The sequence below is a fragment of the Vigna radiata genome, chromosome 7 (assembly GCF_000741045.1).
Source record: "Vigna radiata var. radiata cultivar VC1973A chromosome 7, Vradiata_ver6, whole genome shotgun sequence".
Classification (NCBI taxonomy): domain Eukaryota; kingdom Viridiplantae; phylum Streptophyta; class Magnoliopsida; order Fabales; family Fabaceae; genus Vigna; species Vigna radiata.
This window is the reverse complement of record NC_028357.1, coordinates 32022838-32041705: the sequence shown is the minus strand read 5'-3', so window position 1 is coordinate 32041705 and position 18868 is coordinate 32022838. Positions and strand designations below refer to the sequence as shown.

At 30.0% G+C, this 18868-nt stretch overlaps 1 protein-coding gene and 1 pseudogene across 3 annotated transcripts; one reads left to right on the top strand and one right to left on the bottom strand.

The window, feature by feature from the left end:
- Positions 1-3027: 3027 nt before the first annotated feature.
- Positions 3028-6255, top strand: LOC106769171 (scarecrow-like protein 28). 3 transcript variants are annotated; one of them, XM_022783460.1, is made up of 2 exons: positions 3028-3226; positions 3427-6255. In XM_022783460.1, the coding sequence occupies exon 2, from the start codon at positions 3963-3965 to the stop codon at positions 5901-5903; it is 1941 nt and encodes a 646-aa protein (XP_022639181.1). In that variant the 5' UTR covers positions 3028-3226; positions 3427-3962; the 3' UTR covers positions 5904-6255. The 3 variants fall into 3 exon arrangements, with proteins under 3 accessions (XP_022639181.1, XP_014510163.1, XP_014510164.1); XM_014654677.2 differs by having other exon boundaries at positions 3028-3244; XM_014654678.2 differs by lacking the exon at positions 3028-3226 and adding an exon at positions 3230-3336.
- Positions 6256-9498: 3243 nt separating this feature from the next.
- LOC106766311 lies at positions 9499-11714 on the bottom strand (annotated as a pseudogene).
- Positions 11715-18868: the final 7154 nt, after the last annotated feature.

Here is an 18868-nt window from a genome sequence, read left to right as displayed (position 1 = left end):
ATATATACCAATTAAATTTCGTTTGATTTTGGAAAGAGACAAAATTATTTAATTTTAAAAAAGTTAGGATTAAAGTGAGAGAAAATAAAAATATAAGGATGAAATTGAGACTAATACAATAACGTGTGACATTGTTATTCTCACATTCCGCTGTCACGTAACACAACATTAGTTTGGCACGTGGATAATTTTTTTTAAAAAAAATATATAAATAAAAATAATTAAAAAAAATAAAAAATACTAAGAACTAACATGTAACATCTATTTAATGATGTACTGTTGACAAGGATTTGATTATTTTCATTATCAAAATAAAAACTCAAGTGAGACAAAAAATAATAGAAAATATGGATACTAAAAAAATATAAACAACTTGAATGATTAAACCTATTATATATGTTAATTAGATCATTACAATTAATATTTTGAATAAAAAAATATCATTAAATATAAATAAACTTCGTTAGTATCAAGTAAAAATTATCAAACTTCTGAAAAATAAATATAAATTAATATCCACTAAAAAATTAATTACTATTAATAATCAATTTAAATTATTAACTTTAAGATTTAAATAATTTTTAAGATTTAATAATAATAAAAATAGTTTGTCTAAATAACAAAATTAAACTTTAATAAATTTAAATTGTCTTATCAAATATAAAACAATTGAAATATTAAATAATTTCAATTGAAACAATTTAAGTTCAATATATTTAAATATATTAGAAATGGTTAAATTTTTTATATAACAAGTAATTATATTAAATAAAAAATTATATTTTTGAAGTTTTTTTTGTATTTAATTTTGTTTTTGAAATTTTTAATATTAAGTAATAAAATAGTGCTTAGAATACAATTTTAAAAAATATTAAAAATAAAAAAAGGTAAATTATTATATTTTTGATTAATTATTTTTTATCCACATATTAAATGCTTTCATGCTTATAATAATAATAATTATTATTATTAATGTAAAAAATATAACAGTATACTATTGTTTTAAAAATAGTTTATTTCCAAACAAAAATATATTTTATAATTTAGTTTACTTAATATTAAATACTATAGCAATAGCGACGAATATTATACCAATATTATGTCAAGTTTTTATTTTAGTTTGAATTTATATTTTAGAAATAGTATTTTAAAAAATAATAATTATATATATATATATATATATATATATATATATAATTAATTAATTAAAAGAGTTTGCTAACTTTTATAACTTTTTAAATATACCAAATTTTAATTGAAAAATTATTCATTTATAAAAAAAATACTTTAAATACAGAATATTTTAATAATTTTTATTTTTAATTTAAAATAAGAAAATAAAAAAGTATTAAAAATTATTTAAATATTCTTAATCTCGATTTAAAATTTATAGTATATAAAACTATTTTTCTTAACTAAAATTGGGTATATTTTAAGATATATCTAACCTAACAAACCTCGTAATTAAATATCTATAAGTTTATATGTGTAGATTCAACGGCCATTAATCAAAATTTCAAAATTTTTATAACATCTGCGTTTAAGTAAATTTAATACTCTTAATTGTATTTGACGAAGCATTAAATTACTTAACGAATGCTGATTATATATGTTTTTATAATTGTCTTAAGTGAATAATCGCGAAGTAATTAAATAAAAAATATCAAATATCAATATATATTATATTATAGTTTAGTTTTTATTCAAAGTCAAATTTTAAACAATTTGATATATATATATATATATATATATATATAATAATAATAATAACAATAATGTTTAACATTAAATTAATATTTATGTTTTTTATTTTATTTTTAATGAGATATTTTTAAATATATTTATAGAAAATAATAATAAATTATGTTAAAGGATTTTTGTAATCCATCTCTCTCTTTCTCTCTCATATATTTTTAAGCAAATGCCATATTATAAGTAACTAAATTTAAATAAATAATAATTTAAAAGGATAAAATAATAAAATAATTATTTTAATTTTAAAATATAAAATATAAATTAACGGTTATTCGAAAGATAAAAATGATAGTATAACTTTCTAATTTAACCGTTACCTAAAAGTGAAATAAAAAAAATGTGTAAAATATTCTATATATAAATATATATTTACATGAATCTGGATACTTGAGAATCTATAGATAAAGAAAAGAAGAATGTAATGTCACTCTTGGGCTATTAACTTATTTACATTCACTTTTGTCCAAAAGAAATTCAAGTTAATTCATTTTTGGAGTGTAAGTTTGAGTTATTCAAAAATAACTTTATTATGCTGATAAAGTACAAGTTACGTCCTTATGAAATTATTTTTGACAATTTTTATACTATAATTAAATTTTGGTCTTTTACAGATAAAATAAGTGGTCTAAAAATCTCTCAGAAAAAAAAATAATAATGAAAGGTGAAATATTAAGTAAAAAATACATTAACCAGAAAAATCAAATTAATTTTAGCATGATTAGCATTAGGATAAAGGAAATTATTGTTCTCACTTTCTAAACACCAAAATAACTAGAGCAGTCAAGTCATCATCAATGGTCAAGACGAGGAGGAGCATCCAATTCTGGGACCTTCTCCACTCGTGTGCCACGTGTTTCACTAGACACCATCATGAAAATAAAATATGCTCAAAAAGAAAAAAAAAATTGTATTTTATTTAATGGAGAACTACTCCATCCAAAAATACAAATAATTTAATTAGAAAACAAATAAAAAAAGTATTTAAAAAAAAGGAATAATAAGTGGTGTAATTATAAGGTGTAAAAGTAACGGTCAAGTGAACGGATATCAGGGGACAATACGTTCAACGTGGCACGTGAAAAGTCTGAGTGGAATGAGTTGTCCGTACACCAACTCCCTCTTAGCAACGGTCATATTTCACCGACATGGCTCAACGGTAATGTAAATCCTGAGCTCTGGACCGTTGGATCTGAATCGGAGGGCGCAGGAGCAAAGTGTTTCTGTCCCTTTCCGAAGCATGTTGTCATCATCATATTCCTTACTTTTGCTCTCATGCTGGTAGATGAAAGCACTCGTAGGACCAGAGAAGAAGAGAAGAGAAGAGAAGAGAAGAGGGGATAACTACAACTACCTACTGTGATGGAGTGGTGAAGAAGAAGAAGAAGAAGAAGAAGAAGAAGAAGAGTATAACACAACATGGTGGTGGAGGGAAATCGTACGTAGTTTGTCATATATAAAAGCACTGGTAAAGGTTTGTGTTATCTTTTGGGTAAGTGAGAGGGGGGTGGGGGGGTTTCTAGTAGTCTTCTCTTGTTCCTTCTTCTTCATTGAAGCAAATGCATGTTTAAAGTGCATTCAGAGGTTGGGTTTCTGCCTTTTACTTCAACCGCTGCTGCAATGACGGACTTGTTCAACGTTTCCACTGCTAATATGCCTTTCACTATTTCTCAGGACTTCTTCTGCCGCCAATTCCAAGGTGTATGTTTCTGTTTCTCATCCCTTCTTTCTCAACCGCAAACCACTTCACACTTCCTATAATGTCCCTTCTTTGAACGCTCAGGGAATCCGATGATTGCATTCATGTCTAGCTAGCTCTTTTTCCTTACACTCTTCAATTCTTTCATTCTTTCCTGCATATACCAATAACTTCTTATTCTTTCCATTTTTTCAGATTCATTTCATATAGGAACACTTCGGATTACTTGTAAACATATAATCAACCACAAACAGTTTCTTAAATTCATCGGATTCCTTTGTTTTTGACACAAAATAATTCTTTACAAAATTTCCACACACTCACATAGATTCTCACACTGCATTTTCTCTCTTCTTCACATACGCATGCGGATTAAGCTTTTATAGGAAAAGAATAGTACATATTTTTGCACAGTTGATCAAAGTTATTACTAGATAAAGAGAAAGGGAAGGGAAAGAGAAGCAGCAGCATTGGGGTTAGTGAAACAACAGGCCTTCAAAAAGCATAGACGATGTTGGCTGGGTGTTCTAGTTCGACATTGTTGTCACCGAGCCACAGATTGAGGAGCGAAGCACCAGCACCGTTTCAAGCCTGCCATTTTCCGCGACCTTCCATGAGCACGCAGAGGTTGGATTTGCCATGTTCTACCTTCACACGCAAAGACAGCTCTTCACGCTCGCAGCCCCTCAGGCCAGTGGGGCTCTCGGTGGAGAAACCCATAGAAGCCAAGACCAGCACATGTTCTCTCAAGCACAACATTCGACTCCCACCTTTGGCCATCACAGCGGCAACACCATTGGTGGAAGAGTCCATCAAGGACAAGAGTTTGAAAAGGCTCGCGGAGCACGATGAGTCCTTCACCAACGTACCCAAGAGGAAAAAGGGTATCACGGAGCGTGACAATTCCGGTGATAACTTCTGGTTTCAGCCTGGCGTTGAGGGTAACACTTTAGGAGGGCTCAACAACACTTCACTTGCTTTCTCCCCGGAGGAAGAGACGGTTTGTTTTGTTCCTTCTGAAGTGGTGTCTCATTCTGCACCTTTTCCCTTAAACCCGTGGCTGGAATCATGTGTAACAAAGATTACCAACTTCGGTGAGGGTAGCCACCGTCCTCGCCAGCATCACAACGACCATGCAACTGAAGGGTCGGTCTCCAACGCTTCTTCTGAGAGCCAAAGCCTGAGGCTAAACGAGAACGCGTCAGAACATGAAGTGGGAAACGGTTCGGGAAATCCTTACCATCACCACGAGGTGGAGACAGGGGAAGAAGATGATCATCACGGGTTGGAACTCGTTAGCTTTCTCACTGGCTGCGTGGATGCCATTGGATCAAGAAACGTAGCTGCTATAAACCAGTTCATCGCAAAATTAGGTGATCTTGCGTCTCCAAGGGGAACCCCCATAAGCCGCATATGCGCTTATTTCACAGAAGCCTTGGCCATCAGAGTAACAAGGCTTTGGCCTCATGTTTTTCACATTACCACAACTTCCCGAGACATGGTGGAGGATGACGAAACCGGAACTGCACTGAGGCTTCTCAACCAGGTGACCCCAATTCCCAAGTTTATCCATTTCACATCAAACGAGATGCTGCTGAGGGCGTTTGAAGGAAAAGACAGAGTTCACATAATAGACTTCGACATCAAGCAAGGTCTTCAATGGCCAAGCTTGTTCCAGAGCCTAGCGTCGAGAACGCACCCTCCGAGTCACGTGAGAATCACGGGAATAGGAGAATCAAAGCAAGAGCTAAACGAAACCGGAGACAGACTCGCGGGCTTCGCGGAAGCGCTGAACCTCCCCTTCGAGTTCCACCCCGTCGTGGACAGACTCGAAGACGTGAGGCTGTGGATGCTCCACGTGAAGGAGCAGGAAACAGTGGCCGTGAACTGCATTTTGCAGCTGCACAAGACGCTTTACGACGGAAGCGGAGGAGCTTTGAGGGATTTCTTGGGACTGATCCGCAGCACGAATCCGAGCGTGGTGGTGGTGGCCGAACAGGAAGCAGAACACAACGAGGCAAGGTTGGAAGCAAGGGTGTGCAAGTCGTTGAAGTATTACTCAGCGTTGTTCGATTGCATCGAGGAAACTGGGGTGGCGCAAGAGAGTGCAGTGAGGGTGAAGATAGAGGAGATGTACGGGAGGGAGATAAAAAACATGGTGGCATGTGAAGGGAGGGAGAGGTTGGAGAGACACGAGAGTTTCGGGAAGTGGAGGAGGATGTTGGTGGAGCAAGGAGGGTTGAGATGTTTGGGAGTTTCTGAGAGGGAAATGAGTCAGAGCCAGTTGCTGTTGAAGATGTATTCTTGTGAGAGTTACAGTATAAAGAAGGTGGAGATTGAAGGAGCAACAGGGGTTACTCTTAGTTGGCTTGAGCAACCTTTGTACACTGTTTCAGCTTGGGTTCCTGTTGATGTTGCCGGTACCTCGTCCTCTTTTTCTCACCCAACATGATTTCATTTTCTTTCTTCATTGATTTCTTCACAGTCAAGCTTATACACACGTAAAGGGAAGTATTCTTTCTAGGTAGGGAAATTGTCATCACCATCATTACTATCATTATTATTCTTTCATTCTTTGTTGCAGATAAGATTTGGTAGCCCAAAATTTAGTTGGTGCAATTTGTATCAATACATACAGAGCAATACTGCCTTCTGTTATTTGTTTTTTTAGTCATGATCATTGTCTAGAGCATAGGGTCATTTCAGATATCATTGTTTCATTCTTTGTTATGTAAGTCCAAATTCTTTAGTTCCACGAGTCATTCAGATTGAAATGAAATGAAATGAATTCAGTTATTTTTGTCCATCTGTTTCCTATTTGCTGTGTTTTCTTTCTTCTGTTTCTCACTGCAAGAACACACTACCACAAGGCATGGCCATTGAAGACCTTGCTTGATACTGAGAATGATTCAATTGATGAGTTTAAATTGGTACAGAAATTTTATAATCCAAGGTTTTATTTTTGCATAAATTGAATTTACGTTCATCTGTTGTGGAATCAAAAGAACTTTGATTTGATCCCAATCTTTTATGGGCAAACGAGGTTTGTTTACTAACTATCTAGCTATCCAATTATTTAGGCCTGTTTAAAGGATTTTAAGTACATTTTCTAATTTTGAATGCAAAGAAATTACTTCTTTTTACCGTGAAAAAAATTATCTTGAACATTTTTTCTTTTTAACAACTTCGAATAATAATGTAATATTAAATTAAGTTGTTTAATTTAAATTAAATTATTTAATAATATACAATAAATTACAATTATTTGGCTTTTCTCTAGTCAAATAGTTGAAAAACAATGAATAAATAATAGAGTGTCTTTAATGAAAAGTAAAAATTACAAAACCTTATATTAAACGGCATTCACATTTTTTCTTACAATTCTAAAATAGATATTTAATCTTTCTCTGAAAAACAATAAAGAGAACTTCTTTAATAAAAGAGAAAAGTGCAGTTATTTTCGTTAATGTTATTTAATCAAATTCACATTTTTTAACAATTTTAAATGGATATTATTCCCCTAAGTTTTTAACTAAATAATAATTACATTTTTTTGTAGTCTCTAAAAGCATTTATCTTCTACGTTTCACAAAATATAACTATATAATAATTATCCTTTTTTTAGTTTCTAAAAAAATTTGTCTTCTTTGATTTTTATAGTTTTTTTTTATATATATAATGGTTTAGTATATACATTTCATTATCGATTTTATTCCTATTAATATATTTCTTTTATTGATTATTTAATTTTTTTAAAGTATATTTTTATAAATTTAATAACATCTTTTATTTTAATAGTAATTTTTATTTTTCCATTATCATAAAGTAAAAGTCACGCATGTGTTTCTACTACTACAATATAATGATATTTATGTCTCTTATCTCTTTTAAAAGTAATATAATTGCTAAAATTTAAACAAAAATCATGAAAAATAAAAAATGAATTTTAAAATAATTAAACATTTTCTATCAAAATAAACAACTTCACTATTATATAATAACCATTTCTAAAAAATGTATTGCTCCTTAATAAAAAAAATATTTCATAAAAATATAAAAATTTATATTTTAGAAAATTAACGTAAAATAATTGAATATTTTTTAAATGAATGAATAAATTTATTAAGTTATCGTTATAATTAAATATAATTTCACTATAAATATAAATAAATAAAAAAATGTCTCATAAAAATATAAAAAATTATATTTTGGAATATTAATAAAATAATTAAATATCTATTAAATGAAGGCGTATATTTATTAAGTTGTCATTACATTTAAATGTAACTTCCATATAAATATAAGTATTTCAAAAAACATAAGCATAACTATAAATAAAATAAGAAATATATGTTTATTTTTTTATGACATAAGTTATGCAAAGTCTATGAAAGAAAAGTATGAATACAATTCTAAAAGAATATCATGAATTAATATAATTTTCTCATAATTAAATCATTTAAATGTTATTTATGGAAATATTTAATTTATATTTTATAAATTTAATAAAATAAATTATATCTTAGTTAAGATTTTTAAAATAAAAAAGTTAATTACTTTATTTCCTAAAAGCATAATAAAGATAGATATATACAAAAAGTCTTTGACATAGTTCTTATTTTATTTAAAATTAAAAATTTGATTTAGTAGAACTTCTAAACAGAACTTAATTGGTTTAGTAATTGAGTTTCATTTTTGAAAAATTAAAGCAATTAGATTTTTGTTGTTATTATATTACTAGTTTAAAAAAGAATGTCATGTGTTTGTTTATAATTTTTTTATATTTTTAAAATAAATAAGTTTGTTAAAACATTATGTTATGTGACAATAACAATGTGAGGTGATATTGACAGTATCACTTTCATATCACGTGTCATCATTGTATTAGTTTGGATTAAGTTTTTTTTCAAATTTAAACAAAATTTAATTTGTATATTAATATTATACAAATATTTTTACTAATATTGACATTTTGATTAAATATTTTTAAAAAGATTAAGTTTATTTATATTTATATTTAATTAATTGTGTAAATCTTAATTATGTTATTTAAATATATCTATAAAAGTTAAAATAAAACGTGATTGGTAAAAGTAAGAATTGAAATAAAATATGGAAAAGTGTGAAAGAATAAGCAACAAAAACTAACTTTGATTAGAGTTTTCACGAAATTTCTCTAATTTTTTATTTAAAAAAATGAAATTTTACGTCATTAAATTATTTATTGAGATACATCGTTTAAAAAATCGACATTATTTTTTAAACTGTTATAAATATATTTAAATAACATAATTAACATTTATATACTTAATTAAATATAAATATAAGTAAACTTAAAATTGTTAAAAATATTAAATAAAAGTATCAATTCCAAAAATATTTGTATAAATCTTTATATTCAAAATTAAATTTGGTTTATATTTGGAGAAAGATAAAATTATTTAAATTTAAAAAAATTAAAATTAAATTAAGACAAAATAAAAATACAGAATCAAATTAAAACTAATGTAATGAAAGGTAACATGATGATGATATGTGACATTTACGTCACACTACTATTATATACAATATATATATATATATATAATGATACAATTTTTAATGGTGTTCGTATATATATTAGTGACAATGATTTAATTGTTTTCATTTTTTAAAAATAAAGATTTAATTAAAAAAAATTGAGAGACCATGCAACTTCCATAAAAGCTGATATGACATGGTTTTTAACAGAGTTATTATAACAGTAACGACAATGACATGATTACTAAGATGACATTGTACCTATTTGCAATGGCATAACCAATGTCCGGTATGGTCATTCACTTCTTAGCATTAACCTGTAATGGAAATAAGGTAAGTATTTATGAAAAGAAATACAAAGAAATAATTAGCTAATTTTTATGAGGTTTTTGAAGAAATACCTATGATCGATCGTGGACAATTAATGACTGACGTAGTTCTTCCAATCGATCGTAGCTTCCTACTAAATTTGCGTATTCATCACGCCACTGAGTTAGTTCTTCATAAAGGTTATGTCGGATAGTAGGTCATGCCTCTTCACCTAAACCCAACAAGGCAGTAATGCATCGATAACCGCAATGACCATCAGCAACAACATCAACAACATCTACAATGTATGGTTGACAAATCAGATGAAATTGATTTAAGAATGGTACTGCCCTTCGCGCAAATTCTTTCGGCTTTGATTTGACTTGAGATTTTCGTGAAGAAGAAGGCTCTGTCCTGGAAACAAAAGTGTCAACGTGCTCAAAATATGATGGGTCACGTTTCGTAGACCTATCATGTCGTGCAACTTTAGTCTTCTGTGCACCTTTTGTCTTCACTTTATGCGTCGGAGCAAGCATAGACGTCATCTCTGGGCAAGCAATTTCTAGCATCTTATGTCTTATGTTGACTTTTTCACCAATGTCAACATTTTTGAATCGTTGTTGTACCAGTTCAACTTCACGATCAAGGCTAAACTCTGGAAGCGATTCNGTAGACACAGTTCTTGAAATGCTTAAACGGGTCCAGATAACATGTATTTCACCAATAGGAATCATTCCAAGATCATATCGTGCTAAAATACAAGCACATGGTAGGCCATATGTTGAGCTCAAAATGCATCCACAACGAGCACTGTCCAAACCTATTTTATTCACTCGCTCTACTTCATCAGCAATAAGTTCAAGAGCGTATCGTGAAACACGTCCAACAAGTCTTTTATATCTCAGTGCTTTATAAGCATCACTCTTTAAGTTAATACTTTTTTCAAAGGACGCTCTGATCTTATTATGCTGTAGGACAATGACATTATGCATAGNATCCCAACACGAGCATAGGTCTCCCATACTAGACCCCAATAATCTCTTCAGGTTCCAATGCGCAGACTCAACCCTGTGACAAAACACATTAATACTATGACAACAAATATGAAATACATAAGTAAAAAAATTAACAATAACAATTACCTGTTTGTTGTAGTGTTGCCTAGATGCATGACTTTGTTCGTCCACGCCTTGACGAAGCATGTCTTATACGGCATGATCCAAGTACGGTTGACATAATCAAAAAATAAAGGCCACGCAACAGAGGCATACTCAAAACGATAAACATAACCACCAGACTTGGACTGGTCGTCACAATCCATCACATTTTGCCATAGTTCCATCAACCCATCCAATGCCTCAGCATTATCCACTAACATCTTGCATTTCGCTTTCACATTCTTCATAATGTGGAATGTACAAAGCATACGATATGTCTCAGGGAAGACATTGGTAATGGCATTTATCAAAGCAATGTCTCTATCAATGACAACAACTCGTGGACCGCCCTCTGTTGTCAATAGTAATCGTCTAAACATTTCCAATGCCCAAGTGAAATTATTTTGGCGTTCACTTGAAAGCAATGCAAAAGCGGCTGTGAATGTCAAACCAATGGACGTGACTCCAACGATCTCAAGCAACGGAAGACGATATTTGTTTGTCTTGTATGTCGTATCCATTAAGAACACAATATTAAATGAATTGACCAGGTGCGCTGAATCAGGATGTGTCCAAAATAGGTCACTTACTACGTCAGAATCTTCCAAACATCTACTATGTTGGATGTATTTGTCTCTATCTAACAACATCATCAACTGTTGCATTTCAGTTCTCGACCCTCTCAAAGATTGTTTGTAAGTGTATCTCGCGTTATATATTTGTTTTATAGTTGTCACGTTATCTTCATTATGCTCTTTAAGAGTCAANAGAATATTTGCAGGTTTAACTTGACTCTTAGTCATGTCAATAAGAATTGACTGTTCAGCAGCATTTAACCTCCCCGCATAAGGATGACCGACCAAAGTCTCAGCTAATTCATGGTTGTGATAACCACACATAACCTTTAACACCCAACCGTGTCCTTTAGGTTTACCCCTCAACTTAAATGGACACTCACATTTTCTCGTGCCAGACACACTAGGTTACACGTCTTGCTTATACTTTCTATATTTCTCACTCCTTTCACAGCCTAGCACAACGAATGTCTTTCTTCCAGGTTCACCAGTTGCTGTGTCAGATCTTATGATGACGACCACAAATCCAAGCTGAAATACAATCTTCCGAACCCAATCAATCATATCGTCACGTGATGAGAATATTTCATCAGTAGAAAATTTATCTGTGTAATCACCCTCACCGACTTCGTTTATAAAGGAAGAAAATTCCGACATAAAATCAGAATTCATTTGAGAATCCAAAAATGGATAACTATCCATCTTATACAAATAAATACAACCTACATTAAAAAAATTCAAAAATTAAACAAAAAAAACTACTAAGATATTAAGAAAAATTTTCAAAATTAAAATCAAATTACAAATAAGTTGGTTAAGCTATAAACATTCATGAAATAAATGTCGTAAAATAAGATTGAAATTTTTTTTATTTAGATAATAAATAATTATTTATAAATAATTAATAATTAAATTTTATTAAAAATATATCGTAAAAATAATTTTTTTTTCAAGTAATCCTAAATTACAATACATCTAAGTTATATCTAGAAAATATTATTTTCTTAATATATCACAATCACAAAATACACTAATATATAATAATAATAATATAAAATTAATATGTTACAAGTTAATATCATTTAAAACTTACAGAACCTAACTATAGATGCTGAAGAACAAAATTTTTCTAAACAAAGTGTCATAAACCAAGCCATATTTCGTATTAACACCAAATAAAGGAAACAAAGAAAACAAAGTTAATATGTGTTAAAGTTGATTGCATACAGGAATTTATACAAACAGCTAACATCTAAGTTCTTTACCAGTAAGATATTTGCATAAAATGGTTGTCTTAGGCTATCAAACTATATTTAGTGGATCCAAAGGAAGCAGAGAAATCTATCTCACAAAACAAGGCTTTTACTTCTTCACGGGGTGCATCAAATCCATTTTTAAACTACAGAACACACTACAGGACATAAGATCTATCTCACGAAGACTAATATCATAAGAGAATTCTAAAGAGAACACTACAGGACATAAGATTTCACTCCTGAAAGGCCATGGTTCGTGTCTTGATTCCGAAAGCTTTCAAATTTATATCAGGTTTTAATTTCATCTTCAAACTTAAATCATAATCCATAACTTCAAACTATAATATAGATCAAATCATCATGCATAACACATCCCAGATATATATAAATCAAATCCATAACACAGAACAATCACATAACGCGAACAAAAAGTTGGAAAATTAACCGCAACACGAAATGCGGTTGGGTGACGCCGCAACTCCGACATGCGGCTGCAGGAAACGCCGCAACTCGGACATGCGGCTGCAACAAAACGCCTTTCGAAATGCGGCACGCCTTAACCGCAACTCGAAGTGCGGTTAAGCGCGAACGCAACTCATAAATGCGGCAGGGTTTTTACTGACCTGTTTCGACGTTTTCTTCTTCTTCCTCGCACCACCAACCGCTACCGTTCTTCTTGCTCGCACCAGCAGCCACCACTCTGATCAGTCAAGTTAATAGTATGAAACAGAGAACTCAATGTTTGTGAGTGCAACGACAACAAAAACTCAATGCTTCTCTATAAGTACAACAAAAAACCAAGATAGAAGAAGAAGGAGGTGCATGTATTAGGGTTTTTAGGGTTTATAGCACGAGATACGATGGTTGTTGGTAGTTAGGAGGTATTAGTGGTTAACAAATCATTAATACAATCATTATTACGTTTGACTTTTATTAAAGGAAGGATAAAATGGTAAGTTGGGAGGTGCAGGGAGAAAGGGGTGAGGTGCAGGGAGAAACACTCAATGAAGGGGGGGTGTAGAGGTCCAAGAGTAGTCTTCTGAAATGGATGAGAAAGGAGCATTGGAAATCACAATAACCAGCTTTTTCAGTACTTTTACAGAATCAAAATATTCTCTCATGAATAAAGGAAGGATAAAATGGTAATTTGGGAGGTGTAAGAAAAAAGGGATGAGGTGCAGGAAGAATCACTCTAAATTAAAAGACCAGTGTGGCACTTAAAATGAAATGAGGACGTGTAGAATGATTATATCAATTTTCTTTAATTAATTATTACGTTCACGTGTTGGTGAATAAAAAAAAGACTCTTAACTAAAAATATGAAAGAAAAAAAAGATAAATAAATTTGATAATGAGTAATAATGTGATTTTATTAAAAGAAATTACAATATCTTCTCACAGGTTTTAGTATGGGAGAGTTTTCATGTCAATCTTATTTCATTCTCGTACTAATATGTTTGAAATTTTTATTTTATTTTCATCTTTATTCGGAAGATGGTATACTCTTTTGTATGTATCCGTCTTTTATTGTTTTAAATATTAATTATTATCTTTTTCAAAAATAAAATATGTCATGTTATTAGATATTAAATGTCAAAAGAATATACATTTTTTTATTTTATTATTAAATATAAAAGTTATAATTATATAAATATTAAATAATAATTGGATAAAGATAAAATAATAAAAAAAGTAAAAATAATAGTAAATATTATAAAAGCCTAGAAAATAGAACATTAGAGTTGGTAGACGTTTTAAAACAACGAGACTGAGTATTTTATTTTAAAATAATTGAATAATATAAATAAAATTTTATAAACTCGTCCCATTATTTAAAACACTATCTATCTCTCGAAAACTTTTTCTCTTTGTTTTCTCTCAATCTCTTTAAGATTTCTCTTCCCTTAATCATCTGTTTGATTACTCAAGAAGTTCCTAAGAAATCATAGTTGAATTATCTTCATATCTAGCCGATTAATTTCAAGAATAGAACAAGTAAGTTTTGGTTGCATGTGTGATCAGGAAGTTGAATTATCAGGAAGTTCCTAATCTATTTTCAGAAGAATCAAATTTCGTTACATGTGATCATGCTTCTCCTACTCATTTTTGGTTAATCTAAAGTTCTAAGGACTCTGTCAACTTCTAATTTGGTGTTTTGTAGGCTCGTTTAGGAATTACTTGGGTTTCAAGCAACTGGTGGGACGTTTTAGAGTCAGACAATTTTCTTGTGAGGTAAGGGAAGCTAGACTTTGTAGATTATGTTTATCGTGTGAAATTTATGGTTTAATTGAATGATAAATTGATTTGAGTAATAATTTCTAGGTTGATGCTCACACTATTTTTCCTTCATGATGATAAATGATTTTTGAATGCTTGGTATGAAATGTTTAAATGTTTCTGCCGTCTTGATTATGTATGATGGTTGATGGTTTGAAATGGGTTGAATTGAAAAAGTGTCATTTACTTGAGTTTTAAGCATAAAAGGAAGGTGTTGATAAATGAATTTTTGAGGAACTGGTAAGTTGAATTAAACAACAGTTTGAGGTCATTTGGGAAGTCATTTAGGACTTATGAAAGCTTTCAAACTAGTAAAATTTGGTGTAGGAGGTTCTGAATGGTTTGTGAGAGAGGTTTTACATGTTTTTGGTTCAAACTTGAGGTTTTGGATGATGAAATTGTGAGGGAAGGTTGTGAATTATTTTGAAGAATTTAGAGTATGTTATGAGATCGGTTAGGACTTGTTTAGAGGTTTGTATCAGAAAAATTGTCATGAAAGTGATATAATTGCTTCATAGGTTGGGTTTCTAGTCCATTTTAGAGGTTTTAGGTGTTGGAATTGAAAGTTGGATGATTGGGATGAAAATTGTCATGAAAGTGATATAATTGCTTCATAGGTTGGGTTTCTAGTCCATTTTAGAGGTTTTAGGTGTTGGAAATTGAAAGTTGGATGATTGGGATGAAAATGAGGTGTTGGAGGTTGATAACAAATGTATTTAAACTTGGTTATGCAGTTTGTATACTGATAAGGGGGTTAGAAAGTGTAAAATTGAGTTTGGGTAACTTATAGGAGTGAAGTTGAGTTTTAATGAGTCATTTTGAGTTACAGTAGTGTTTAAGAGTTTTCTCAAGGTCTGGAGAGTCCTAAGGGTCTTTAGAAAATTCAAAAAGAGTTAAAATATGTTGATAACACCCGAGCTCCCAAACAGGACGTTGAGCGCCCTATTCTAGGGGCTAGGGTGCTAAGTGCCAGAAAACAGAAGCTAGGGCATTGAGCACCATTGCACCAGTTTTAGGTTTTTCAGGTTTTGGAAATCTCAAATTCAGGGATCCAGATATCAATTTTAGACGTTCTTTAGGTTGTTTTGGAGGTTTTGGACCCTTTCAGAGTTGTTAGTGAGGGTTTCAAAGTTGTTTTTCTTGCCTAGTGTAAGTATCGAGTTATTAGGAAGAAAATTGTGTTATTGTATGATTTCTGATGAATTGTAAAGGTGTTTCTATTTTTTTAATGTATAATCAATAGTCTCACGTATTGGTATATTATGTGAATGTGAAGTGATCTCAATAGTTTCAAAGGTATGGAAGAGAGTTTCAAGGAGGAACTTCTTAGTGGTGATTTCAAGTCTTGTAAGTATGAATTGGGAAGCTCAGTCTTGGAGTTCATCGTGACATTATAATAGTCACTCATTCTCAAGTAGAGAAGGATGAGGCATGTCGTGAGAATAGCAAGATATGTCCTATTCTAGGGGCTTTACCTTGGCCTAAGGCGAGTTATAACGAATTAATCTTGTGTGGTAGCTTGGGGTGGGTCAACTGTTTCACCATAACAAGTCATGAACTTCCATAACTCAATATTCATACTAATCTGGATAGTCAAGTCAAACGGTTGTCATACATAAAGTGTTTGTGTTGGTTTAATGTGCTATGTGTTCTTATGTGAATGTTTAACATGTCTTAATATATCATAAATTGTTGCATTCTAACTTACCCTTTTATTGTGCTTGTGTTTGTATGTTCCTTTGGTTTCTTTTCTTTGTTATGATCATTCTGTGCGTGTGAACAGAGGGAGATAAGGTTTTTCTGGACCAAACACTAGAAGGAATGTTGTTGCTTAGTTTTCTTTAAACTAGATTGTGTACATAGATTTGGTTAACCCATTTGTATATAAAGTAAACTTTATAGTTGCTTTTGGATGACAGTAAATTTCACTTTATAATCTTTTTTATCTAATCTTTTATATTAAATATATAATGACTTTTATATAGTATAATGTTATATTTTTTTAATGTTACAAGTAGCAACAAAAATTCAATTTTAACTAAATTTTACAATTAAAAGACAAATAACATTTATATTTATATTGTTGGTTTGGTTTGGTGTTGACTTTTACTCATTTATTTTCACATTTCTACATTCGTAACAAGAATAATATTTCTTAATGTGAAAAATCAAACTAACTAAAATCACATGACATACTGAGATAATCTATCATTAATATAATGGTCAAATATTAAAATAGCAACATAAGAATTGACAAGTAAAATAAAAGGTAAGAAAAATTGATACTAAACAATGGTATAATTTTACTAAAGAAAAAAATATAACAATATATTCTCTTTAAGTTCAAAAAGAAAACAATATCATTCTCTCATAATAAAAAAAAATAGCAATAAAATCTTAAAAAGAAAAATGATTTTTTCTTTCTCAAATACTAAAACACTAATGTCTTGTTTACTTGAAGGGATTTGGGGGAGAGTAATTGAGTGAATTTGAAAATCATTTTTGTTGTTGTTTATTTGAGTGGATTTGGAGGTAAGTGAGAGTGGATTTAGAAGTAAAGTTAGGGAGAATTAGTGTATTATTTAATTTATGGGACAATTTAAAAAAATTTACTTCTAAATTCACTTTCACTTACCTCCAAATTAACTCAAATAAACAACAAAAAATTTATGTTCAAATCCAATCAGTTATTCTTTCCCAAATTCCTTCAAGTGAATAAGACATAAATAAGAAAAAAATAGTGTCTTAAAATGATGAAAATCACGGAAAAGAATGGTACAACTAATAATTCTCTCGTATATGATTTAAAACAAACTGCTAATAATTTCTCAATATTCGGACAAACACCAAGTCTGTCAATTCTAGTATATTGCTAATAATTTGTTGCCTTTCAGGTCTTTTTGTTGTCTCCGTTTATTCCAAATAAAGAATATGTTTTTTCTTTCTTAATGAAGTGATTAATAAAGTGAAGAGAATAAGAGTAGGAATTATTATGTCGATGACGCATAGCTTGTATGGGTCGTAATCTCTTCTATCAAGAACTTTTTTTTTTTTTTGTTATACAAGATATTTTGATTAAAAACTAATGATTATGGTATAAGTTTTACTTTGAAACGTGGAATGATTTTGACTTGTTTATTCATTGTATCATGACGAACAAATGTCAATTTGTTTAAAAAGTAATTACCAGATATATGATTAATGTACTAAGTACTAAATCGTGGGTTTTAAATATAAATATTTTCCTTTGAAGTCGATTCTTTAAAATCTCCCTTACGTCTAATAATTTTCAAATGATTCTGAATTATTTTATTTAAATTTAAAGTAAAATAACGAATAGCGTTTACTCTCCTAGATCGAATTATACATTCTTAACACAGGGAAATTATGTATAAATTATGTATAAAATGTAATTTAGTATTTTTAATATATATTCTTCAATCACACTAACATATTTACGACTTCAATATTTATCTATTTTAGAGTTTTGTTTGTTACAATTTTATTTTTAAAAAACATGTCAGAGAATAAAGAGAGAAATATTTAAATTATCTTAAGTAATGTAAAGCTATTAAAGTATTATAGGAAATAGTCTATCAATTTACATATATTTTAACTCCAAAACACATCAATTATATAATAAACTTAGTTTTCTTTTGGTTAATAATCAAAAGCTTCGTGGAACCAAACAATAATGTTACTTAAACAATAAAAGTTTTACATGAGTAAACGTATTTTAAAAAATAATTAATATAATTTTTATTTAAACAACGCTTCTAACAAAAATATAAGAAAAAAAAAACTGTATAGACGTTGAATGGTGATACATTTTTTATTTGAAAGAATCAACTGATAGTTGTAACAATGTTTAAAAATATATGCCTAAAAAATAATAAAAATAAAGTGACAAGTATATATTAAAAAATGATTCTTTGACACGTCTAAATATTTTATATTTATTTGATACTATCATTATTTATTATTTATTTTTTCTTTTTTAAAATATTACAAAATTTTTTATTTTTTAAACTATTTTATTTTTATATTTTGTGTGAAATGAAGGTAAAAGTATATCATAATTGTGCTGCTCATATATATTATAGGAAATAGACGACAAACGACCGAAAGTGACCTAGCATCACACTGCAAATATAAAGTCTTAAAATTCTAAGATGCATCATCGTTGATGTCTGCGTCAAGATTTTGGAGCTGGACATGTTACACATACATATGTTATCTTTAATCTTCCTTTTTTTGTCACCACAACTTCCCATCACAATAATTTTTTTTTTCTGGTATGGTGGGGAGAATCAAGATCAGAGA